The 24800-nt window shown below is 31.8% G+C and overlaps 6 protein-coding genes and 1 long non-coding RNA gene across 31 annotated transcripts in view; 5 read left to right on the top strand and 2 right to left on the bottom strand.

The window, feature by feature from the left end:
* LOC122569258 (growth hormone secretagogue receptor type 1) overlaps positions 1 to 10078 on the top strand; it is a 79687-nt gene extending 69609 nt beyond the window's left edge. For 10 of the 11 annotated variants that reach the window (XM_043730025.1, XM_043730027.1, XM_043730026.1 and 7 more), the window contains one exon: positions 8099 to 10078. In XM_043730025.1, coding sequence (XP_043585960.1) covers positions 8099 to 8822 — 724 coding nt within the window. In that variant the 3' untranslated portion in view covers positions 8823 to 10078. Of the gene's footprint in view, positions 1 to 6750; positions 7645 to 8098 lie in introns of those variants that run through there. The other variant, XM_043730031.1, reaches the window with a different exon arrangement.
* Positions 937 to 6739, top strand: LOC122569269. The gene is made up of 3 exons (XR_006317388.1): positions 937 to 2391; positions 3515 to 3634; positions 3777 to 6739. It is a non-coding gene; the product is annotated as an uncharacterized LOC122569269 (long non-coding RNA).
* A 146-nt stretch (positions 10079 to 10224) lies between the features above and the next one.
* Positions 10225 to 18469, bottom strand: LOC122569261 (protein Star-like). Of its 8 annotated transcripts, XM_043730035.1 has the most exons (8): positions 15583 to 15903; positions 15360 to 15437; positions 14632 to 14671; positions 14245 to 14274; positions 12130 to 12323; positions 11492 to 11686; positions 11133 to 11372; positions 10225 to 11020 (listed from the first exon to the last, which is right to left on the bottom strand). In XM_043730035.1, the coding sequence occupies exons 1-8, from the start codon at positions 15730 to 15732 to the stop codon at positions 10853 to 10855; spliced, it is 1095 nt and encodes a 364-aa protein (XP_043585970.1). In that variant the 5' UTR covers positions 15733 to 15903; the 3' UTR covers positions 10225 to 10852. The 8 variants fall into 8 exon arrangements, with proteins under 8 accessions (XP_043585970.1, XP_043585974.1, XP_043585971.1 ...); XM_043730039.1 differs by lacking the exon at positions 15583 to 15903 and adding an exon at positions 18296 to 18469 and having other exon boundaries at positions 14632 to 15437; XM_043730036.1 differs by lacking the exon at positions 14245 to 14274 and having other exon boundaries at positions 15583 to 15817.
* On the top strand, positions 15952 to 18145 carry LOC122569259 (tRNA:m(4)X modification enzyme TRM13 homolog). 3 transcript variants are annotated; one of them, XM_043730034.1, is made up of 6 exons: positions 15952 to 16366; positions 16468 to 16696; positions 16769 to 16962; positions 17035 to 17460; positions 17541 to 17796; positions 17883 to 18145. In XM_043730034.1, exons 2-6 carry the CDS (start codon positions 16518 to 16520, stop codon positions 18067 to 18069), a joined length of 1242 nt encoding a protein of 413 aa, XP_043585969.1. In that variant the 5' UTR covers positions 15952 to 16366; positions 16468 to 16517; the 3' UTR covers positions 18070 to 18145. The 3 variants fall into 3 exon arrangements, with proteins under 3 accessions (XP_043585969.1, XP_043585967.1, XP_043585968.1); XM_043730033.1 differs by having other exon boundaries at positions 15953 to 16366; positions 16492 to 16696; XM_043730032.1 differs by having other exon boundaries at positions 15952 to 16696.
* A 462-nt stretch (positions 18470 to 18931) lies between the features above and the next one.
* LOC122569265 overlaps positions 18932 to 24800 on the top strand; it is a 35877-nt gene continuing 30008 nt past the window's right edge. For 2 of the 5 annotated variants that reach the window (XM_043730054.1, XM_043730051.1), the window contains exons 1-3: positions 19061 to 19198; positions 19721 to 19936; positions 20015 to 20194. In XM_043730054.1, coding sequence (XP_043585989.1) covers positions 19747 to 19936; positions 20015 to 20194 — 370 coding nt within the window. In that variant the 5' untranslated portion in view covers positions 19061 to 19198; positions 19721 to 19746. Of the gene's footprint in view, positions 19199 to 19720; positions 19937 to 20014; positions 20223 to 20722; positions 21513 to 24800 lie in introns of those variants that run through there. The other 3 variants (XM_043730050.1, XM_043730053.1, XM_043730052.1) reach the window with 3 other exon arrangements.
* On the top strand, positions 20412 to 20695 carry LOC122569268. Its single transcript, XM_043730058.1, has one exon. The coding sequence runs from the start codon at positions 20420 to 20422 to the stop codon at positions 20597 to 20599; it is 180 nt and encodes a 59-aa protein (XP_043585993.1). The 5' UTR covers positions 20412 to 20419; the 3' UTR covers positions 20600 to 20695.
* Positions 21353 to 24800, bottom strand: part of LOC122569264 — a 41825-nt gene continuing 38377 nt past the window's right edge. For both annotated transcript variants that reach the window (XM_043730048.1, XM_043730049.1), the window contains exon 5: positions 21353 to 24234. In XM_043730048.1, coding sequence (XP_043585983.1) covers positions 24200 to 24234 — 35 coding nt within the window. In that variant the 3' untranslated portion in view covers positions 21353 to 24199. The remainder of the gene's footprint in view (positions 24235 to 24800) is intronic.

Below are 24800 nucleotides of genomic sequence, written 5' to 3'. Positions count from 1 at the left end.
TTCTAAGCTATTGACATTAAAATATTTATAAAAACAAACTGAAGTAAACTTTTCAATACCACACTATGCAATCTATCTTCAGGAACATTATAGAGAAAAATAGCTGCAGTTAACCATTTTTAACAGAACTAACGATTTTTTATTGGTGAAATATGACGCCACAGAGGTAGGAGAGCGTTGAAGAAGAATCGAGGATACATGAAAGCTAAAAGGCAGCTGTTTCTCTCAATTACAATATATATATATATATATATATATATATATATATATATATATATATATATATATATATATATATATATATATACATTGCGAAAGAGAGTTTCACCGAAGACGATAGTAATTTAAAGCCATATGTTACCATATTATTGTACGCGCGAGAAACAGCTTCCCTCAGGGATATTTTCCGGGGAAATCCGGCTGTAAAAATCGATGTGGAGTGGCGATGATAAGAAAATCACGACGGTGACCCGCAAAACCTTAATGGTCCGTAAGACATCCTCTGAAAAATTTCTGACTTTACTCCTGGTGATAAACGAGCAAGGATTATAAATGGACGGATAACGAGGGCAGAATATGATGACCTAGCCAGATGGAAATTAAAAGGAAAGCTGTAAAAACCACCGTAATACGTTCCGAGTTTCTATTTTACGATTATTTCTCTGTTTGTGTTATTGCCGAAGATTTACTTATCTTGTGACAAAGTTTTAAAATTGAGATTCGTTTAACTCGTGTTGACAGTGATTTTGTCTTTTCTCGCGTTAGTACCACTGCCAGTAGTTTTGATAATTTTAAAAGTTCTTAGATACATTAATTTACATTAAATTACCATACACTATTAAAATATTCATGTTTCAATTCAATTTAAATTATGATTAAATGTGACTCTTAAATATGAATATTTCATGCTTAAGAACATAGTTTAATTATTTAGAATAGAATATCTTCAAACCAAATTAGAATTATCCAAATACGCTAATCATTATTAAAGGCTGATCCCCAAGCGCGCGAAGAAGGGCTGGAAGAAGGATGGTCCTAATAAAAGTGTGGATACTCTTCTGGAATTACATTAGTAATCTCATGAATAAGTCTGTGATGCAACCATTCTTCTGGGACATTAAGTAAAATCACTATGCGTGGCCACTTTATGTAATTAAATTAAACGCGTCGCTAGGAAACAATCAAAAAGAATATTCAGAAAGCTCACATATATCCTAAGATACCTGAAATAATCAAAACTTAGCCTTTTTCTTTCAATGGGTTGGTAGTGATTCGGTTTAACAAGTCTGTAAAATTGAGAAATTTTTGAGAGTTCATATTACTAACTTCACAACTACGATAGAACTTCACAAATCCCGAAAGATCCAAACACACAAACCAACATCGCCTTTCAAATACAAATTTCTTCAACGAACACTTCAAAACTTTTTACTAAACTGCTTCGACACTTGGTAAAAAGTTTTCTCGACAAAAGAAAAGATTTAAGCTTATTAAATCTATCGGTAGTTCGTTCGAAACGCAATAATTGGACTACGAATATTTGTGAAGACTTATATTTTTATAAACATAACCAGAGAAATGGAAGGGCCTACGTAGGGATTTATTTCGCTCCCTAAATATCATAAGGAATACTATGTTTTGCGATATTTTATATATTGTTGCAGGTTATGTATATTCTACGCATTTTTACATTCTTACCTCTCAATGGGTATCTCGGTGACGCATAATAATTTAGTGTAGGTTATTTAATCTTAAAGTATTTATTCTAATTTGTATCTCCTGATTTACGTGATAAATATCGTTAATATATATCATCGCGTAAGATATAGGATATAAATTAAAATTAAATAACCTAACCTAAATAATTGTTATCATCTATGACTCAACAATGCCAATTAAAAATTAAATATTTTATAAATATTTAAATATCCGCAGTCCAGTGTTAACAAAGAAAGTCGACCATATATTGCTGAAAGATTCGATTCAAACGAGTCATAAAATCTACCTGGTGTTTCATCCACGTTCGAGTTAGCCCAAACGAAGAAAGGTACCGTGTATCGCTGGTCATAAAAGGAATATCGCCTGTGAACCACTTTTGAGAGAGAGTTTTACACATCGGTAACACTTTTTTCCTCCCGTGGATCACGAGGGCGCGATTACCCGGTTCAAAGACGAGGCCCCCCTTTCGCTGAATTTATGGCTCGGGAAAGCAGTCTGTGAAAAAACTGCTGGAGGATCGTCTTCCAAGGAAAAAAATATCGAAGAAAGAAAGAAGAGTGGCATTAGGTGTCGTGGTGAAAAAGAACAAAGCTTTCGAGGAAGATGGAGGGCAACCCGGATGGCGATGGCTTCGCAAGAAAATTATTGGGCGCGTTTCAACATAGAATAAAGGTTGAATTGACTTGCATAATATGATGGAAAGAAATGATTCTATACAAGATTAGTATAAAATGTTGTTCAGTATTTAGAATATTGAAAGGTTATGTTTTACGTTATGATTCGTTGCACTTTATTAAGCGGACACGATCTGGAACAATTTCAGTTTTTTAATTGACTGAAGAAACATTTAAATTTAATTTAAAATATTTAAATTTCAATCATTCGATCAAATAAAACTTATCATATAGACATATTCTGTTACTGGTAGAAAAAGATTCATCAATTTCTAACTAAAAAGTGAAAACTAGATAATGTGAAACTACTTAGGAAAATGGCGAGGAAGTTATAATACAACTTCAATTTAAAAGATAATAATTCTTTCGGATAAATTCCAAGGAAGAAGTATTTAAAGTTTAAGAACTAAAAGATCCAATAATCCTAAATCCATCACAACTTCTACATACTTTTCTGAGAAATCTATAAACTGCACTTTCTGTAGCCAGTTGTGACAGTATATCAACTTCCTAGAATTCCAATCCCAGATTGTTTGCGCAAGTGCCGAAAAATTGGAAGAAAACAGAAGTTGAAGGGAAAGTAATAGCTCCAGATATTCGAAAATGTTTCGTCGAATCGAATTTCTGAGGCAAAGCTTATCAATGGTATTAAAAGACTAGAAAATACAACGCTACTCCTCTGCAATATAAATACTGATATATGTTCGTCCGCCGCTGTTTACCGTACAGTACCGCCCTCTGAAATCGTAATCTCGGATTTTCGACGGTATTATTGATAGAGACAGAATACGTAATCCACATCCATAGATTAGGGGATTAGAAGGATGCCAGTTGATAGGAAAATTTTTCTCCCGTGCCTGCTCAGTAAACAGAAAGTCTCCGAATACCTTCTAGCAAAAGGAAAGAAAACATTGAAATTAACTGAAAGTTTGCTTTAGGAAAAGGAAATGACAAAGTAGAGATTAGAAATATATATATGTTATGAATTCTTTAACTATTTATGATCAACAAGTAAACAAGTAAACATTTTGTTCAAAGGGAATTTCATAGCATTTTTTAATAACATGATTGGTTTGAACGTAGATGTAACACATCTTATAGAAATCAATTTTGGCTTTTAGAAAACATGGTTGCTTGGTTCCTATTACATGAATTCTATCATATTCAATATCTGATATTCAAAGGAGTTTCTCTTAGAAAGTCAACATTGTTTCCAAGAAGAAAAGATCGATATATTGAAGGTAATAATATGAAAAAATTATCAAAGTTCATCTTCAGTCTGATCTTTAAAACATATTGCAATACCACTACAGAGAGATTTTATTTAACCACTTATCTGAATTTCTGCTAAATTTTGTGTTTAAAGCTTTTATTCTCTAGTAGATATGGAAAGAATAAACGTGGCCCATCCATTTCTGAGATTCATTCCACTGATAACAAATCTGATTTGTGAGTAGACCTTCGAACACTCTATGAAGTTTTCTAACTTGTACTAAGCGTACAAAACGTAATTGGTCCGCGAGGTGGTGTTTTGTCAGAAACTGCACATAGAAAAATAAAATTACATTGTGAATAGACAAAAAAATATGAAATTGCTAAAAATTGACAAGAAACGTTATTACGTCCATTCGCTAGAAAAAGTACAAACAAAATGGTCGTTTGAGTGAGGCCAAATTGCCAGGAGATAACAACATAAATGGAACAGAAAGGTCCAGGATGAAATCAGGAAAAAACCAGAGATGTAAAACTCGGTCAGAAGAGAACTATAATTGAATATATGAAGGGAAGAAATATATCGTAGAAATGTTATAATGGTACTATTTGAAGGCTTCGAGTTACTTAGGACAAGGTAAAAAAGGAAAAGTAATTGCCAAGTTTATTCCTGAGGGACCTATCAGCAGAGGAGATATTAAACAGGGGATCTCCTTTAGATCTGTGACGTCTTGGTGTGATAAGAAACACGTTTTCCAGGTCAATGACGTACGGTAGATTTGGAAGTAAATTTAGGGGAAGAAATTGCAATTTGTATGTACAGATAATTTAACCTATAAAGTGATAGAATATGTATGCGATTTTGATTTTAAGTTAATGCCAAGGATTAGAATTTGGATTTAAATTTAAAACTTCAAATACAAGCATAAAAATTTGAATTTAGATAAGCACAAAATAAAACAAATATCAGGTATTGTTTTAGATCTTCAGAAATCAAATACGAAATATTTTTCTTTCTTTTAATATTGCAACTCGAAGAAATAGGAAAGAAATAGATTATAAGAGACAACAAAAGAAACTAGAAATTGAAATTGAGCGCGGAAACTGTTGCTTTCCAACATATATATATCTGTCAGACATTGGGAAGCTGAGCAAGCACAAGCGTATCGCAGTTTATCAAGGCAGGAAAGCAAGACAGATGCCTAGCATAATTTCAGAGGGATGTTTCTTGAATGAAGCTCCAAGTACTCCAAGCTCGTATATGGCCTTGCAACACAATACTATTGATGAATCACCGGGGAAATCCTCTCTTCTTGATATGTAGGGTAATTCTACTATCACCATTAACAAAATAAACCACAGTTCCTTAGATTTTCAAATATCTGCCTTTTCCCTGTATCTGGGATATCAGACGAAGGAATTTATAGCAAACTGTAACAATACAAAGTGGGTTCTAACATACTCAAACTCAAAGAAATACGTTGGTATAATATAAATTATAAGACCAATGAAAACAGTAAGAATTGTATTACATTAATTTTATTATTATCAATGATCACTTGCGTTTCTTTATTGTCGATTTAAGACAAAACAATTCTTCATTTTTAATAAAATGCTTTTTATTTTATATTTTTACTTTACAATATCATTTTGAATAGTCCAATCAAAACTATTTATCTTTAAAATCTTATTTAAAATCTCAGGAAATAAATTGTTCTACAGACATTGATATAATTTAACAGTTTTCTACAAACTTTGAACAGTGTTAGCAATTTTGACAAATACGTCGTTTTTTTCTCCTCCTCTCTCCATTTATAAAGAGAGAAAACACAACAGTCTCTGTACAATTACCGAAAATTGCGTCAGTTCGAGTATTCGAGGAAATTCAATATCACGGTGCCGTCTTTCGTGCGAAGATCGAGTCCGAGATTCGTGCCAAGACAAAAGAAAGGAGGGAGGGAGAAAGAAAAGAAAGCAACAGGATACTGTGTTCGGTTACGTGGGAGTGTCACCGTGTGACGGCAAGCTATTTTCCCATGTCTCGATACCTAAAACGACTTTCAGAAAAGTTAAGAGCTCCTGTATCTCAACAAAGAAATTCGAATGATTTTCTTTCTTCTTTTTTATATATATGTATATTTATATAAAAAGTAAGAATAAGAAAAAATCTATTCAAATTGAAAAATCGGAAAAAAAGAAAATTACTGTTGAAATAGAGAAACAAGGGGAATAATGTTATACGTGGTTCGAATAAGTATAAAGAAACTCAATTATTATTAATCCAGTTAATTAAATTATTTGCTAATCAAGTTTGCACAATACTCGGGTTTAAAATACGGTGGATCTATTTTGTCTCAGCAATAAAATCCCCATTGATTATTTTTGTGCGTCGCGCATTAAACTTCGAGTCATTGAAGAATTTCCTGGAAGACGTGTCGAAAGCATTTGCGTCAGATTTTCGTCAATACAACACTGATTCAATAATTCCAATTGAAAGAGCAGGGTATAGGAAAAAAAATAATTGCTTTGAATACATATTGCTTGTTTTAATCTAAAGATTTGGTCTGTCCAGGTGAGGCTAAATTCAACCCTTCAATATAGTGCAAGTTATCTTATAACAAGAATCATGATGTTAAAACTCAGAGAAAACAAATAGCTGTCAGCTATAAGTTCAAACCGTACACATTGTACTGGTGTTTTCTAATACATAAAATTGAAACCAGGTGTAAGTTAAAAAGACTAAGAAGAAGAACGCTAAATTTAAGACTAAATCCAGAGATTAAGATGAAGTATTACGAACCATGCGATTACTCGGATTTTTACTTCTGACTTCCCTATTTTTACATTTTGGTACTGTTCTTGTATTGCTATTATATTGTTAATATTCAACATTGTTCATGTGGCTTATAGACCAATGAGGGTCCATAGCTTGTACTCAATGAAAAAAGAAAGTAGTGCAAGTTCCAATCGAATCACAAGCTTCGCCGAGCTTACAAGGCAAATCCTCTGCAAACTCGGTCGGTAAAGGGGCTAAAAACCGCTTAAACGTTAATCTCAAACCGCCATCCTTCCTGCTCGATCTCCGTCCAGCTTGAAGATTCTGAAAGTTCCAGTTGCACGCCAATTTCGCTTTAACTGATTGCAGTCCCATAATCTGGGTCTCTCAGTACCAGGAGATGCGCGTGAAGGAGGACAAGAACGATCAAGACGCGAGGAACTTTGTTCCAGTCTGTTTGACGATGGCCGACAGTAGCGCCACCGTGGTATTCTTCTTACTTCTGGTCCTCGTCTTTTATATAGCGCCACTGCTGATCCTGCTGATCCTGTACACTTTCATCATCAGGCAATTAATGCCAGACCCCAGTAATACAAGCGATTCTTACCATACCAGAGCAAAGAAGCACGTGATTACGATGTTACTATCGGTGGTTATCAGCTTTTTCATCTGTCTGTCGCCATACAGGATTCTGATCTTTTATATAGTGATCGCACCAGCAGAACAAATTGCTGCCATCGATCGAGACACGTTCTTCGCTTTTCTTAACTTTAGCAGGATCATGTTTTATCTGCACAGCGCCATTGATCCGATATTGTATAATTTAATGAGCAGTAAGTTCAAAAAAGGATTCTTGGAACTATGCAGAATGAAGAAGTGTGCCAAGAGAGGATTAAGGAGCAATATGACCGGAACTAGGAAAATTGATAGTAGTGAACAGGAAGAGAACTTCGTGTGATACTTTCTTATGTAACCGGCATGATGTTTTTACTGTACATTTACGTTTTCAGTCGGCATTAATTAGAAAGCTGACTTACAGTATTGTAAACAGCTGCTTATGTGAATGTATTAAAGAACGGTATTCTTCGAACAAATACTGTATTGTTGTGATATGAATTTTTATGTACTTTTTATATGTTACTGACCGATGGTAACCTTTTTCGAATACGATTAAGAATATTTAATAATAACATTCCATGTTTCTACTCCAAATGAAATTACTATAGTAAATTTATAAAAATATTTGGAAAATAAAATCTGAGAAAAATATACTGATATGTTACCATATACATTACTATAATAGCTATTGTATATATAACTATAATATATGAAGTATCTCTTCCAGAAAAAAAACTATGAAAATCTACTGGAAAAAATATACTGAAGAACTGCCCAAAACTACTGACTATGACTGCTTTTCCAATAATGATTTAATTACGTTAGTTCCAGCGCTACTATTTCATCAATATAACTAGTAATTCATTTGTAATGCTTTAGCTACTGCTGGCAATTACTGACCAATATTAAGCTCGCAGTAGTGCAACTATCAAAATCTAATAATACATTACTCTAAATCAGCTTCTATTATATTGACCAGCTAATAATATTTTTCTGCAAGAGATATGAAAGGAAAATAACAAATATTTAAAAAGTACACCATATACGAAACGAAAATAACATAAATCACCAATCATTTAGATAAAACGTCTGTTCACAGCCCCATTCTACTGATGGTCAAGTACGAAGAGGAAGAAAACTCGAACGGTACGTACATTCCGACCTGCAGCACAGTTGCAAATTCATTCTGGCCGATCAGTTTCGTTCTGTTCACGATAATCGTGTTCTTCGTGATACCGCTGCTGATCCTTGTGGTTCTGTACACAATGATTGCACGACATCTGATGACAAACTCGACGATTAGCCGTGGCTCGTCCAATAACTTGCTCAAATATCGCAAGCAGGTGATGCTGATGCTAGGGACAGTGGTGTTTTGTTTCTTCCTATGCTTGTTACCATTTAGGGCATTGACACTTTGGATCTTGGTCGTTCCAATTAAAGTAATCCTCGACTTTGGTATCGAGCGCTACTTCACCCTGCTCTATTTCTGTCGAGTGATGTTCTATCTGAACTCTGCCATTAATCCTATCCTCTACAATCTGATGTCCACGAAATTCAGGGAAGGTTTTCTCAGGATTTGTGGTCTGGGCCCCAATAGAAAGAAAAAGAAAAAAACGTCGGACAAAACTGGTACTTATACTACTGGCTCGACCAATTGTAGTAGCAATCAGTCTGATTTCTGGAGGAGACACAGCAGTAATAAGAGCAACAGCGTTAAGGCACCCTGCAACAGCACGACCGTGGAGAAACAGATCAAAGTGCCACTTCAGACGACGGTTGTTAGTGGAAGTATCGTTAGGAAGAAACAGGAGAGTTATGTTTGAAAGGATAAAATGGGAATATGACGAGGATAATTTCTAAGACTGTGATCTTTCGAACCATTCCATGATATCGTATTATAGTCGGTGGAAAAGATATAGTAATGAAATTGTAAATTAAAGCCTTAAGTGTTAGCATCTACTAATAGTGTTGTGTTTAAAGCTGTATATAGGATGATTTCCTTACTAGTTGATTGCATGCTGCCAATCGCACCGCGTATCACACTCGTCTTCATTTTCCATACCTGTTCTCCTTAATTTAAATGTACTATTTATCACTTTCAAACTGACACCGACTTGGCTATATCAATTCCACTGATTATGCTACTTAACGTCGTTCGTATTCGTATGTGGATTGTGTATTCTACATATATACAGATTTTTTCGAAATCGTAGTTTCAATGACATTTATTTTCATTCTTTACAAATTGTTGAAAATATCGCTCTTGGTACCGCAGACAGATTTTTCGGCAAATCCTATACTATCCTTTTTTTTCATGGTCCCCAAGATTATCCCACCTTTTACGTCCTACATCTTACATCCCGTATTCTATATCATCCGGCCCATAACCAATTGACATTACCGGGTGAAACCGGACCACCGGACTGAGATGACTGAATAAAACAAACTTCATTATGGTTCTGATTTCTACATTTTACATTTTGTACACATTCTCTGAGTTTTCTGTTACATCTAAGTTGAAAGAGTAGAATTATTCAACTTACCACGATTTCGGAAACATTCTGTATTTTATAGAAACACTATTTATCAAAAACTAACCTAAGAGAAATTAAAAAATGCTGGAGTCATTTATTTAATATTAAGTACCGACTGTCTAGTAGTCTACTTCGATTATTTGTATCTTCAATAACGTGAGAAAGAGACCTAAAATGTTTATGTTATTCATTACCAAAAAAAAAACATTAATCCGCATAAGATTATGAATGGTATATTAGGATCAAATTATCGTTGCATAGAATTTTGGAATCTGTGATCACTAATTATATAACCGTGTACCGAGTAAGTATTAGAACAAAGATGAAACAGTTGTGTCTTCGAATTGAAGGAAAACTAAAGATAAGCTATACGATAGATAAAATTTATTAATTTTTAAGAACCAAAAGGTATCTTAAAAAGTAGCTTTTCTTTCATGTTTACCAAGATTCATGTGATTTGCCAAAATTGTTCGTTCGAATTTCTTTATCGAATTTTCATCTTTATGAATGTACAAAATGACAAATTAAGTTTCTACGGAAATTTTAAGTTCCTATGCGCTTATCGAACTACATACATATTAGATTTATATTTATAATTATGACAGATTACAACAATTAGAGATATTTTTAAACTATATAGATATAATTTTCCACGAAGTAAAAGTATTGAGGAGGTGACGAAACTAGTCTGCAAGCTTTAAATAATTATTTATTTAATTACAGTCTCTGCGGAACATATACATCGATATTTTTGCCATCGCGCTAACTATTAAAACTTTATTGCTCATGACGTAGCAATAAATGGCAGGTTGATTTAATTGTACATTAAATCATTCCAGTAGTCTTTAAAAATTGTATAATGTTCACTTTTATTTTTACAGTAGGAATCAATTACCGTAAAAAATATTTAAATATCTAGAACGCATAAGCTGGAGCAAGTAAAACAAACTTCTTAATGCGATTTATATGCTATATGTATAGATTTCGTTCCTAATTGACTGCAAAGCGTTCGTTTTCAATAGTTTATAGATCATTATTGATTTTTATTTATGTGAACTATTTACAAAGAGACACTTTATTTTTATTATCCAAAATATATGTTTCTGTAAATATTTTGTAAAATAAAATTCGAACAATATTCATAATATCGGATCAACTAGTTTTTTATATTAACACTTTGCATTTACCATTACAATAAAATACGTTTCATGTTATGTACTCTAATGTGATAATGTATAACTTAATGATGTAGTTTTCCCATTAAATAAGTTACTTAAATATGATATTAAAAGGAAAACGCTAACGTAGCTAAGGCGAGATTATTCTATTAGTGAATTAAACCTTTTGTCGTGTTTCATGAATATTATATCGTGTGCTAAATTATCAGATCTAATAACCATTGAATACACATAATAACCCTTTGACTCCATAAAACTGGTCAACTCCTTTTGGCCTTCTTCAACATGAGAGAATTCCACAGAAAGTGTCTGAAAATTTCGTAATTCAAAATTTATGCAAAGATAATTAAAAAATAATAAAAATAATAACAAAATTTAAAATTATAATCTTTTTCTTAATTTTAAATTAACTTAAATTCACCTCGATATTTATCATGTTGAAGGGAATCGTTTTTAATACTTGAAGCTCATGCCCCTCAATGTCAAGACTAAAATAATTTACTGTAGTCACATTAAGAGCAGCCATTAAATCTATAAATGGAAAACATTGAACTGAGATGTGGACACCACTGTGGGCAACATCAGGAGAATTTGGTAAATGGCTATCAGAAGCATTCGGCTCGTGAAGACGTCCAACATTATTGGCCATCAAGAAGGAATTCTGAAAATTGCACAACGGAAAATATATATACATACATATATAAAAAATATGAAATATAGCAAAATATTATAAGGTAACTTATTATATAATTTTCTGCGACAAATTACGAACTTTCGTACCACGGAGGGAAATGGCTCAGTGGCAAGGCACGTAGGTGTTAGATAGGCCTTTCTGTTTTTTCTCAACATTTTACTGAAGTTCAAAGGATCCGCCTCTACCAGAAGACCATTCCAATCGAGGTATCGTTCCAATACCAATGTGTTACTCCGAGTCTCCCCGTCGTAAGCGCCACATTCTACGAAGAAGCCATTTTTCTGTAAACAAATTACCAAATGCTTGCGTTGTCAATTGCCACTTATTCAAACATCAAGAACTAAAATACATTTCTCTTAAATTGAATTGAGATTTCACTGAATTTTTTTTTTATCAATTTCAATTTAAGAATACTTGATAACAGAAATTTGAATAATAAAAATAGAGATATTTGAATTTTGAAATCAATGACAATTTCTCTTCGTTACGTAGGAAAAATATTTGACAGCAGAAATTTTATATTGAAAATATCTGAAAAATTCTTTAATTAAGACTATCGACGGTAATTTCTTTTTTACCAATTTTATATTAAAAATATTTGATAGTAAAAATTGTATATTAGAAGTATGTATTTAAAAAATATTTGAATTGAGACCATTGACAGTGATTCTTTTTACTGATTTCATATTGAAAGTATTATAATTACACAATATTTTAATATTACCTTATCGTTGAAAATTTCTCGAATATGTTTGGCTTGGCCCATCGATTGATCTTCGATTTCTGGATTTTCAAGGTTGTATGATTGATCCGAATTGTATTCCCGAAATATCCAATGTCGACGAATATCGGTCATGTACCGCTGCCAATGTGCCGGATCCGATGGTGACTGTATTTTGCCATTGTACCATTTAACAACTTAAAACAATATACATAATCAAATTAATCAGAATTATAAGAGATTTTAATTTGTAATTGAACTTTGGAGAAAACATTCGATAAATATGTATCAATTTGTCATATAAGTAAGAGTGCGAGTGTTATGTATATTTAATATCCCGTTACTTGCAATGTCCTTGATGTAGTGTCCTTAACATGCGGTATTAATAACGCGACTTGATAACTAAATAGCATGACATAAACATAGGCTGAACAAATTAATTCAAACGTTACTAATTGTAAACGCGACTGAAATAGCTGAGACATCGTTGGAAAAAAATATGCATATGCATACCATAGAAATTATTACTGGTGAAACTGCAGAAAAGCTCCTTATCTCTAATTTCGATGATTTTTGGATATGTTTTAAAAATCGATATTGTGAATAACTTTTCCTATACATATTACCGGCGATCTTTCTTAGTTTCTGAGATATTTGCAAAAAACTAGCGGTATCACTGCAATGAATTCTACCTGTAGTTGTGCCTTTGTAGCAACGTATGTGTACGATTTGGTTGCCGGCCTCCTAATCGAGTTTTCAAACCGGCAACCGTAAGGTAGCCGGCGATACTTGGGTAAGATAATAACAGATTAATTATGAAAATTATATACGAATGAATAATTGATATTATTTTACGAAACGGAATAATTGTTATTACTTTACGTAAGAGTTGCTGGCCGCTTTGCGGCGGCCGAATTGAAAAATCTAATCCAAACCCAATGCACTGGTGATATTCACTTTTAATTGAGTTATAAGTTATAACGGACATTACTTACGAGCTCGCATTTGCAGTTGTGCATAGGGCTCTAAACTCGCACGACCCAGCTTTATAAACAGAAAATGAGGAAAATGGCGGCCAGCAACCAAACTAATAGATACACTGTTACGGATGCACAACTATAGGTAGAAATCACTAAGCGATTGCGGATTTTGCCATTACCACCTAATGATATATGTAAGAAAATAAATGTTCAAAATGTTGATTTCTGTATCATATTTCAAAATCATCGAAATCGAAGATGAGCTAGTTTCTCTGCAATTTCACTTTTTTTTTTTTTATCTATTTTTAAAGAATTTCATAAGATTACAATTAACGATACACTAAAAAGGATATGTAATCTAAAATATCATTTCAAATTAAAAATTTGAAAAATAATAGTTGACATTACCGATCAAGCATTCCTGTTGAATATGTATTTATAAACAAGGACAATAAATATTTGTAACATTTGCTAGCCTCAATCTATATTTATTTTAATTTGATCATTCCATAACCAATTACGTTTACAAACGTCCGCGAAACAAATGTCTCTTAACTTCCTAACAGAATATGAGAAATATCTCGTTATGTCAATATAGCTATCTCAATATACATAGGAAAATATTTCAAGTTTAATATTTCAAGGTTAATAACAGTAATTAATAGTTATGCGTAAGTGCATTCATTTGAGATTTCAATCAATTATTTTTTTATTCTGTTTATACACCTGTAGGTCAACAATATTTCGTATAACACGATCATGGCAATAAAGATAGCAATACATGATCGATAAAGTGACGTTATCAATTGTTTTGATCGGTGATGATGTAAATCACAAATTAATAGATGCAGATTGAATACAAATGTAATTTGGAGGATTAAGATTAATATTTGTAACTTCAAACAATACTGTTATTATGTTATGGAAATTCTATACCCCTGTGTAAATATAAACAAAGTGTGCCTGTAAAAGATATACTTATTCTTAATGCAAAACCATTACGAAATTAACCTAAACACGTGAAAAGATTTAGAAACAAAAGAACAAATTAAGAAATGTTGTATAACGTTTTATAATTATTGCTACATTATTAAATCTTTTAGAAATATAAGATAAATAATTAATTTTCTGAACTCACCATTAGTAAAGTTATACCACCTATTAAGGACTGCAACAGCAGTAGAAACAAATTATTATTAATAATATACTTGTTTAGAAGTTGCACATCAACAAGAATATTGTCACATGTTTCGTCATGAATTTCCAATATTTTCCACCGGTAAATTAGTCTATTATTTTATTAGTTTTTAAAAAACATTTCTTTCATATCAATAAAAATATTCCTCGTTCATTATTATACTCTTATATTATAGTGTTCTTTATATATTGATTTCATGTTTGTTATCATTCATTTCTTATTTTAATATTAATCTAGTCGATTTTATCAAATTCATTTACCACTTAAATTTTATTCTTATACCATGACAATATCCAAGTAGATACACATTGAATAATAAATACGTACCATCTTGATTTAGCTCCTCCGAATATGCATTATGTCCTACCTGATTCAAAGGAAAATAGGACACGAATATGAATTGCCGAATTAAAATAATCGAACCGATGCCTAATAATGCGATCACCGCGTACCATTTCCACCGGTTCCAAAATGGTCTTAAAATATAAATGTATGCATGCTGACTGCGGGAATCTGCACCGGACATTCTTTTTTAACGGTCACAAGCTTGCAACAGGTTGCTACCGTACATGCGGTGACAAAGACAAACTGGTGTAAGGTCGTAGTCCACGAAACTATAACGGGAGACTGAATCACTTCACAATAGTTCCTAAAACTCTTAATCTTATCTGCGTAAGTTGACCAGTAGATCGTAGATAAATTAATCGAAATATTACTTCAAATACTATTCAATTTTCAATTTTGTCATCATATACTTTTTTTTAAATTAAATAAAAATCCAAAGCATCGTTGGAAGAAAAGATTGATTCTCATCATAGTTCACTAAATATCGATCGTTTGTTGTTTTAAATATTTCGTTGGAATATATAAATAGAGGTTATGATCTAAAAGGCACGGAATACATAACAGATTTTTAAGATAATGTTCTTCACTATCACTTGTATTACACACATATACATACATGTACACAATTTTAGTATAAATGTAGTTAACTGCATAAAAGAACGAGAACGTATTGCGAATAACACTCCAGCTGAACTCTGAATGCCACACACCTTAATTCGGGAGAACGCTGTATAAAGAGTAATTTTACACGCGATTGGCCGCCGAAAATGTTTCGTCTGGTAGGTGTACTAGAAGAACAGAAGCACACAACGCACGCTTATACTTAAAGATATTAAATCTACATATGCATAGCTAGATGCTTACAAAATAGTCACCGAGTTAAATCGTCTGTATTCGGTTTATATTCTTTCTGTTAAATGATTCACTACTAACTGTTATCAAGAGAATACAGCGAATAGGAAATTCGATGACGTTCCGATAGCAAATATTGGTCGTGCTGGATAATTGCCATAGAAGCAATATGTATATGTATGTATATACATATTTATACTCCAATAAAATAGATATACGAAGTGTAAGCATATAAAAATATACCACACAAAGATATTTGCATTAGATAAAGGCTCCATTTTAAGTATATTAGATTTAAATACAGAAGGAAGTGTTTCTGAAATTGTAGAAATGATAAAATATGAAGCATGTATATTCGATTTAATAGAAAACTGTATTAACGACAATTGGTTTTATGAATTCCTGTTTCATCTACAAAGTAAACTATAAATTAACTATAAATATTTATCTATTTTTTTAACTGTTGGTAAAATATAATGTTAAAATCGTAAATAAATACAGAAACTTATACATTAAATATAAAAACAGTTTATCAATGCAATATGGCAAACCATAGTTGACTAATGAATATGTAATGTAACATCAAAATAGAAATTTCGCGAGACAAATCCAATTGTTTAAATACATAACCTTAAAAAATGTATAATATTTTTAAAAATGAATACCCTCTGTCTCTTCGAACGCTTGAAAGCGACTGCTACAGACGTTTGCTGCAATTGCCTACTATATACATACTCTTTAGTTGAGTTATATTTCACGCAAACTTAAAGTAGCCTCAATTTTATGATCGACTTCTTATAATAAATAACATTTTTCAATCATAAAATTATTAGATGTAGTAATACATATTTATGTATTCAATTAAGTAAGTTTAATCCTACATAGCTCTAACAGCGTGTTTAATTTACTGTTAGGTTATGTCACGTTATGTATATGTAAGAATTGTAGCTTCTTTCAAATATATAGTGATCGAACAAAAACAATTTATAGAACAAAGAATCTAGCGATTAAGTGAAATGACCGGCGAAAGTCATTGCATGTATTTTGTGAAAAGAAAAAAACGTTATTGTCGTATGATAGTGAAGGAAGGAAAGAAGTATTGCGGCGAACATCAACCAGTTTCAGTAGAATTTAATCATTCTGATAAAGAAGGGTCTGAAAATAAACGAATAAAATGTCCACTTGATCCGACACAGTGAGTTTACGTCTCTTTATAATAAATATTTCATATTTCGTTATGTATATAAAATTTATAGATCATTTCCAGTACATGTTATGAGTCCAAGCTAACTAAACATTTGAAAGTATGCAATGCAAAACGCTTGATTGATGCACAACCATCATTTATCGTAAAAGGAATTAATGCTAATAAGACTTACGAAGCACCACGACACATACCACTCTCTGAATTAAATGACCTTATAATAAATACAGTTATAGACAAAGTAAAAACTGTTCACGGTTAGTAATACATACATATGTAAATTTAAAACTTGAAATTAAAAAGTGTATAATTCTTTAATTCTTTTATAGAAAAGTTACCCCAATTTCATAAAATAGTATTGGAACATCCAATACTTAAAGATAAAATAAATAATAATTCTTGTGGAAAAACTATTAAGAAACATCTCTTACAAAATTCATCATTATTATCACACTTGGAACGTGTAAATCTTATAAAAGACAATACATGCTTTATTGAATTTGGAGCAGGAAGGGGTAAACTAAGTTATTGGTTGGGCCAAATAGTGAAACATAAAAAAGACTGTTGTATTTTATTAGTAGACCGTTCAAGTCACAGACATAAGAGTGATAATAAATTGAAAAATGAACAATCTTCTCTCTTAATAGAAAGAATACGTGCTGACATTGCTGACTTAAAACTGAATGATATAACAGGAATTAAAAAATTTGAACGTAAAGTTGGTATTGCAAAACATTTGTGTGGAGCAGCTACAGGTATATATATTTTTTTATATATTTCTAATATTATATTCATAATATTTATATAAAAATTATTAGAAAAAATTATTTCATAGATTTAACTCTAAGTTGCTTAGTTCAAGCAATGCAAAATGAACCTAAATGCAATGTCACTGGTATAATCATTGCATTTTGTTGCCATCACAGATGTGAATATGCATCATATGTTGGGAAAGAATATTTAGAACAATCTGGATTTACAGCAAATGAATTTACAATTTTATGTAGCATTGCTAGCTGGGCAACTTGTGGCTCTGATCTAAACAAGGCAATTAATACTCCAGGGACTCAAAATGATTCAGGAGAGACAAGGTAACATATTCATGTTAAAATTCCAAATATCATTTTTTATAATTAACCATAAAAGATAAAAAAATATATTATTCAATATTTTTAAGAACAAACATAAAAACTTTAACCTCAAGTGAAAAAGAACAGATCGGCCGAAAAGTAAATTCATTATTGAATTGGGGTCGCTTGGAGTATTTAAAAAAATTTGGATTTCAAGCCAATCTAATTTATTATACCACTACCGATGTATCACTAGAAAATATGTGCATCGTGGCTACAAAAGATGAAATATAATAATGAATTAATATAAACTAATAACATGAAATAAATGGTTTAACTTTAATTTAAATAAACTTTTATTATAACAAAATGGAGTTTATCCTTTTCAACGAATCTTTCATTTAACCAAAATTGTTGAAGCATTTATAGATTAGGAATGCGGCTTTACGTTACGTTCTCGGTTCTAGGGAAAAGTGCGTTGCTCATTGGTGCTCGTGAAGCGCTGAACCGCTCTACTCACCGGAATGTGCGAAATTGAGAAGACTTTTATACTTTAGATTTATAATTTACTCAAAAACCTTACACTTCGCGTCAAAAATTAGTTCGTCAAGAATGCAAGAAGACTAATTCTCGAGAATGGATGAAATTGATCGAATTCGAAAAACTGGTTCTTCTTTGCGAAGTCGCGGTTTCTGCTCCTGTCCTCGTTTCTTTGCTGCGGATCCCCTTCCCTGCTCATCCTGATTCAATATTGGGTGGGGTTTCTCCCCGTTCATCGAAATCTCATGTTTCGGGTCCATCCACTACTGAGTCGATGGAGATGGGAAACGCTTCGATGGCCCAACCAGAAAGCGAGGGGTACACACATGTGAAGGGAAATGGCTGTGAAAGAAATATGTACATAACTTGGGAAAGACACTAGAGCAGACTCTTCCAAGCACTGTACGTGACCTGTCCCACAATTGCTAATTCGAGACAGCTCTCAACTGAACGTTACTTAATGAAGTGCTTCCTGTCTGCCGACTTCTGACTTTCTCTCATTTTAGACAATGCAGATTTTTCTATTCATGTAGACATAAAATCAATCGATTTAGAATTTTATTCCTAATTTATATACACAGAGTGACTTTAGCTAGCTAAAACTAAATTTACAAAGCAAATTCTTGCGATAGCGTAACACGACTATTTCATTCTATCGCTACATGTGAACACTGCATCAAGCACTCATTTCCCTCACCATATACAACGCCCCGCCCAAATACAACTTAGTGTACCAGATTCTAATGCACTGAGTGATGTGAGTAATTGTGATAACTACGTCGTTGCATTAATGTTAGTAAAATTACTTTATATATATTATTAATTAATAAAAGATTTAATTAATGATCGGTAGAAGAACGAAGAACGAAAGAACTATTTGAAGGTGCGTATTATATAATATTGATGTTATTCTCATTTATTCAAATTGAGGTTCCCTAATTTCTTTTTTTATGAACTGGCTACATATTTCTTTGAGGATAAATCAGTATTACTATAATTTTTGGCATAGTTATTATTTCAAATACAATATAATCAATAATGGTAATGGTAAACAGTATACACACACTTTAAAGTAACTCTAATTTCGTAATGTTGATCTTACGCCACGCCTTCATTACTTTAAGTGAGTGACGCGAGATTGCATCTACAAAAAAATGGAGTTTTTGTATTATAAAAATGTAAGACATTATTCAGTTCTTGAAATATACATTTTTTAAATCTCTTAGAAGACATGTATTTATTTTGTTAATTGACTATTTATTATATATTTTTTAAATGTTGAGTGATAATTATTATATGATTAAGAATATTTGTTTATTCTTCTCAATCAACTTTTTAATTATTGATTTTAAAAATTTTGGTGTAAGTTTAAGCATTGAAGGGAAAATTATCTTTGTTTTTTCAGAAGAATCTCAGTCTAAAATTTATAAAATGTCCATTTTAGACGAGCGAGAGGATTACCTGAAGAATCCATACTTTGTGAAGCACGAATATGGTGATTTTACTCCATTTTATGTCACTGTCACTATCTGTTCCTTCATATTTGCATTCCTATGCATTTTGAACATTGGATTTTGTTGGTGCTCCCGTCATAGAAATTATTGGCAAAGTCCTCATACAGGTAACTTTTATAAGATATTTTATTCATCATTCATTTACAAATGATCTTATAATTTTCTCCTTCTTTTTATGTAATTAGGAAATAGGTGGATTCAACCATTGTGGACTGTGTTACCTCATAAAACACCACCTTTGGACTTAAGTGAGATAGAACCAGGACGTCTTGTGACACAAGATAAACAAGAAGTTTTACAATATCACAATCCAAAACCATATGGAACCGCACCACAAACACAAGAATATATGGAGATGCAAAAACGTGAGAGTGAAATTTAATTAGACATTAGTCTTGATTTATGTGTATACAAAAGTTTACAAGCTCTCAAGAGTATTAGTATTAAATTAAGAACATCACAATTGTTTTACAATCATATAAACTGATCTACTGTAATAGCCAAAGTTGGAAAGTAGCAAGTGTACAAAGGTAAAACAGAAGGTACACAAGGTAAAACTATACTTTTAAAAAATCATTTAAGTAGAAAATATGGGACTGCATATTTTTTGGCCAGCATCCACTTGTTTAACCCTTTTGGTTGTCTGTGTAATAATAATTTTACTAAGATACGGTTCACGTATTTGTAAGCTACGGCACGCACCGTTGCCATCTGATCGAGAATGGGAAGAAAAGGCGTATTCTCGAAAACTTTCAGTTTCTATGGCGTAAAATTAGATAGATATCACTATATGTTTTCACATCATGTTACGGATCTGTTTCGTATTAGAAAAGAATTTAGATTAAATTAGAATTTATTTTACCATATAAGTATGTGTTTACTATATATTTCAGAGTAACACTTCAGATCTGAAAATTCTTCACAAGCATACCTTAAAAAAATTGCTTTGACAGTACATGCAGGCAACATCAGTTTTCTACCTTAGGATAATGTAGTTATGTGCCTTATAAATGTAATTCCATGTGTCTTTTATACGTTACCTTTTTATACATAGAGTAAGGAATTTTAACGAATCTCCGTCCATTCAAATTCTTTCTCTTTAATGACGATTTGTGTCATGAAAATTCGTAAAATATTTTCTTCTTCACTAAGATAACTTCTAAACGTATAAACATTCATTTAAAGAATGATACGTATAACAAAGTAAGCAATAATTTTTAAATTCTGTGTTAAATTTAGATATATTTCATGACACAACATGAAAGAAAAGAAACAAAGTATTTGCGAAAGAAGATTGTATAATTATATTGAAGAAATTAAGATCTGTATCCGTCCAATTTTTTAACGTTTTTTATGCAATGGCAATTGTATCATTATCTTTGAACTTTTGTATTTTTTATATGGTTTTCATATAAATAAAAAATGCTTGTCTTTACATAAAACATGCATGAATTATATGTATTTCACTTATTAAAAATTCAAATCAATTTGCTTTGACTGAAAATCAAGAGTTTCATCAACAGTTTTGTATATAATATTTAGTTTTTATTGACAACATTGGATTTTTATTACATGTGTAACGGTTACACAATTATTTAATAAGTAAGTAGATACATTATACAATTTTTGCGTTCAGTTATAACGTCAGCTTGTAAATAAATTACTGACGACGATTTCCCACGAGCTACGAGATATTTGATTTAAGAAATATGAATTTGATTCGATTGCCTAGGGCCTAGGCAACTAAAACCTGAACTTCCTATTGAAGACATCTTTCTTTCGAACATGCCCTCCTTAATCGACTAATATTTCTCGCTTTGTTTTGATCTGATTTAAACTCGTCCGCAACTACTATATAGAAAGATACCGAGAACAGAATTTCTTCTCCGGTTTTATTATTTGGTTTCAAATTCGCTAAACATGTTTAATCTATTAACGTGAATACTATGAATGATTTAAAAAACTTCGAATGGCATAATCAAACAATTCAATAACACAAAATTGGAAAGACTTTTGATTATGTTGCAAGTACAATGATGGATCGAAATTTGAAAAAGCAATTAACGCTTCCTCTCGCCATGATACTTCACTCGCGTTTTAAGAACAATTTTAATCTCTAATCGTTAGCGTACCTTCTATCGTTATTATGCTATGTTACAATGCGTTTAAAACACGAAGAACTCCCATCGAGTTCCACACAAATAGAGGTCAAGCATGTTATTATTTAATTACGTTTTAGTAGACGTTTAATGGTAGTTAATTAGAAGAAACCATAGAACGTAATGCTATCTTACTCTATCGATAGATTCGTTTTTTTATCTTTTCTTTTTTTTATGCATAATGATGATATGATGTACATATGTAGTCTAATCTACGATCATTGATACCGATCAATACGATCGATCCGTATAGTGCGCATGTTCGCAGAGTTGTTCTTTTTACTTTTCTTTTTATACAGATACGCCGTATATATCCAGCATCATTACCTGAATCAGCTGACTTGACTTTGTCGAATTTTCCTCTTGTTTTGTATACATCTAGACTTAAAAACAAATACAATCTTGTATTCGGGAGGGGGAAAGGTTTGATTTCTATAGTTTCAATGGAACACCTCGTAGAGACGAGTTCTAATTAATTTAATTAGCCCCCGGATCTACGAGATGCCTGAGACTTTGCATTATGTTAATTTGATTTTCATGCTCATTTGGCTTTCGTTATTATTAAGTTTTTCCATTCAGAGATAATACGAGACACATATAACGACTGTATATATCGACGTTTCATTTTATGCAAGGTTTACGTCTTGTCGAGAAGAATCATTAGTACATATCGGAGAATGGTAATAATTATTAAATCGTGCTTATTACGTACGTCGCTGATTCCCAAACTTAAGGACGCGGCAGTTTTTAAATAACACTTTCCAAATTATTTCATTTCAACAATTACGAGAAATATTTATTTATTTTTAATTATAATTTCTTTCCTTACAAAAGAGTAGGTTCTTTTCTTTTATCATTACTATAATTAAATTTACGAATTGCGTTGTAACCTCGATTATGTCCTAATAAAAATAAAAACGTCCGCGAAGTTTGGAAACCTTTGGATGTATAAGACATAGTTAACATCGAACACTGTATATTATCTATGCGATAGTTGAGAAGATATAATCTTTGTCCACAAACATTGTACCTGGTTTTAAGTATAAATATTGTCAATGAAAAAATAAACCGAACAGAGAGTCAGCTTAAAACACATTACGCGTAAGAATGTGTGCGGAAAAGACTTCTAGCGGATTCAATGAATTGAACATTTGCGTCAATAGCGAGATCGTTTATTCTTTAGAGGAAGACAAAGTTAATGGGCATTTTAAAAACATAGAGTTTATTATTTTGTTCCTTCAATCCTTCGATCCTTTAATCTTTCGACGCATACTGAAAAAAAAGATAAACTACTTCTAACTGGGGATTTCTAGCACGCTATGATCGATAATCATATAACGCTGAAAAATCGAATGGGTTCGTAACGAGATGTATATTCTAGCAAGAATATATTTCGCGAAGAATCTCAACGGCAGTAGTTTCGTGTTAATTCTTGAAACTAGAGGTTTACCATAGCGTATTGCTATACAATTACTATATCTTGGAACGTTTCATCATCGGTATAGTAGCATAGTCTAATAATTGTAATAAAAAATATAAAAAAAGAAAGATGATTTTCTTAAAAGAAGTAACAATCAACTATTTTATCACTTATATTTACGGCTAATCATTGAATTACTTATTATATTTAAAGACTCGACAATTAAAAAATGGAAACCAAGTAAAAGAATTACAAAAGAATATTATTATAATAAGGAATAATAAGGAATGTTAATGACTTCATTATGCTACTGTATCGAGGACAAGATCCGTAATATTCACATGTAAATTGGTACACAGCAATTACAGAGTCGGCAGAACTGTTAAGAAGAACAATATTGAATGCAACTATGCGGTTTACTGCATATTCGCATAGTGATTAATAATATTTGGCCACATATAATGGAAGTAATTCTGAAAACAGCCGACATATACGATCGATAATTATTACCGACGATCGAGCTTGTACCGACAGCAACATTCGAAAACGTTCGAAAGTCAGATTTACAGATCGTATTTAAGAAATTTCTTTTTTTCAATTACAATCACTGCCAGTACTATAAAATACAGAACGTTTCCGTTTCTTCGTCCCTTTCATTTCATACGCTCACGCTAAATAGTATTTGTTTGAAAATTAGAGTTTCACATGGAAAAGACAAGATTGTGTTTTCGTTGCCTGTTGTCGAAACAGATCGCCGCGCACCATTTTGTATGATCGACGATTTTTTCTGTTTACTGCTTACCCGACTTCTTGCTTGCTCGGTCTCCTAAAACAATTAAAATTTCATTAAAATTATAAATCGTAATTTCCAAATATTTATAGATATTAAGGACTGAAAGTGGAAAATTACGAAGATAATAATTTAACCATTGTTTTCTAGAATTCTTATTCTTTTTGCCAATATTACGTATTTGCAAACTTAGTAAATATCTTTTTGTAAGCTTTCAAATAGCTTCTTGCTAAAAAAAATTGTTTGAGTTATGATATTTTTAAAATATGTACACGTGTGATTTATTTGTTATTATCGATTGCCGATAATAAATCCGTAACTTACAAAACTGAATGAGTTCAGTTATTACGGGTCACGATTTAGAACAATGAGATATTGATTAACTGCGTTAATCACGTTAATGTACTTACCTGATACATTATTCGTATGAATGTTTTATGATCTAGTAAAAAGAATACATTCATAAAAGAAAATTCATTGAGAAAAAGGATCATTACAATGAACAAAATGTTCTTCTTGGACGTATGTCCTCCCTATTCAAACGTTTAGACGGAACATTTATTGCTGCTATTGTCTGATCGTGACCGCATGAAAAAGCTTCA

The sequence above is a fragment of the Bombus pyrosoma genome, linkage group LG7 (assembly GCF_014825855.1).
Source record: "Bombus pyrosoma isolate SC7728 linkage group LG7, ASM1482585v1, whole genome shotgun sequence".
Lineage (NCBI taxonomy): Eukaryota > Metazoa > Arthropoda > Insecta > Hymenoptera > Apidae > Bombus > Bombus pyrosoma.
Note: the sequence above shows the minus strand (reverse complement) of the source record. Positions and strands in the feature narration are given on the sequence as shown.

What these genes read in the sequence shown, in the direction of transcription:
- LOC122569261 (XM_043730035.1), bottom strand. Translation starts at nt 15,732, where the DNA reads ATGCTTACACTTCGTATATCTATTTTATTGGAGTATAAATATGTATAT. An exon ending in GGAGGAGCTAAATCAAGATG is followed by an intron (nt 14,275 to 14,631) that starts GTACGTATTTAT and finishes CTGCTGTTGCAG; the next exon opens with TCCTTAATAGGTGGTATAAC. An exon ending in CTGAGCCATTTCCCTCCGTG is followed by an intron (nt 11,373 to 11,491) that starts GTACGAAAGTTC and finishes TGCAATTTTCAG; the next exon opens with AATTCCTTCTTGATGGCCAA.
- LOC122569259 (XM_043730034.1), top strand. Translation starts at nt 16,518, where the DNA reads ATGACCGGCGAAAGTCATTGCATGTATTTTGTGAAAAGAAAAAAACGT. An exon ending in CAAAGTAAAAACTGTTCACG is followed by an intron (nt 16,963 to 17,034) that starts GTTAGTAATACA and finishes ATTCTTTTATAG; the next exon opens with AAAAGTTACCCCAATTTCAT. An exon ending in AATGATTCAGGAGAGACAAG is followed by an intron (nt 17,797 to 17,882) that starts GTAACATATTCA and finishes AATATTTTTAAG; the next exon opens with AACAAACATAAAAACTTTAA.
- LOC122569268 (XM_043730058.1), top strand. Translation starts at nt 20,420, where the DNA reads ATGGGACTGCATATTTTTTGGCCAGCATCCACTTGTTTAACCCTTTTG.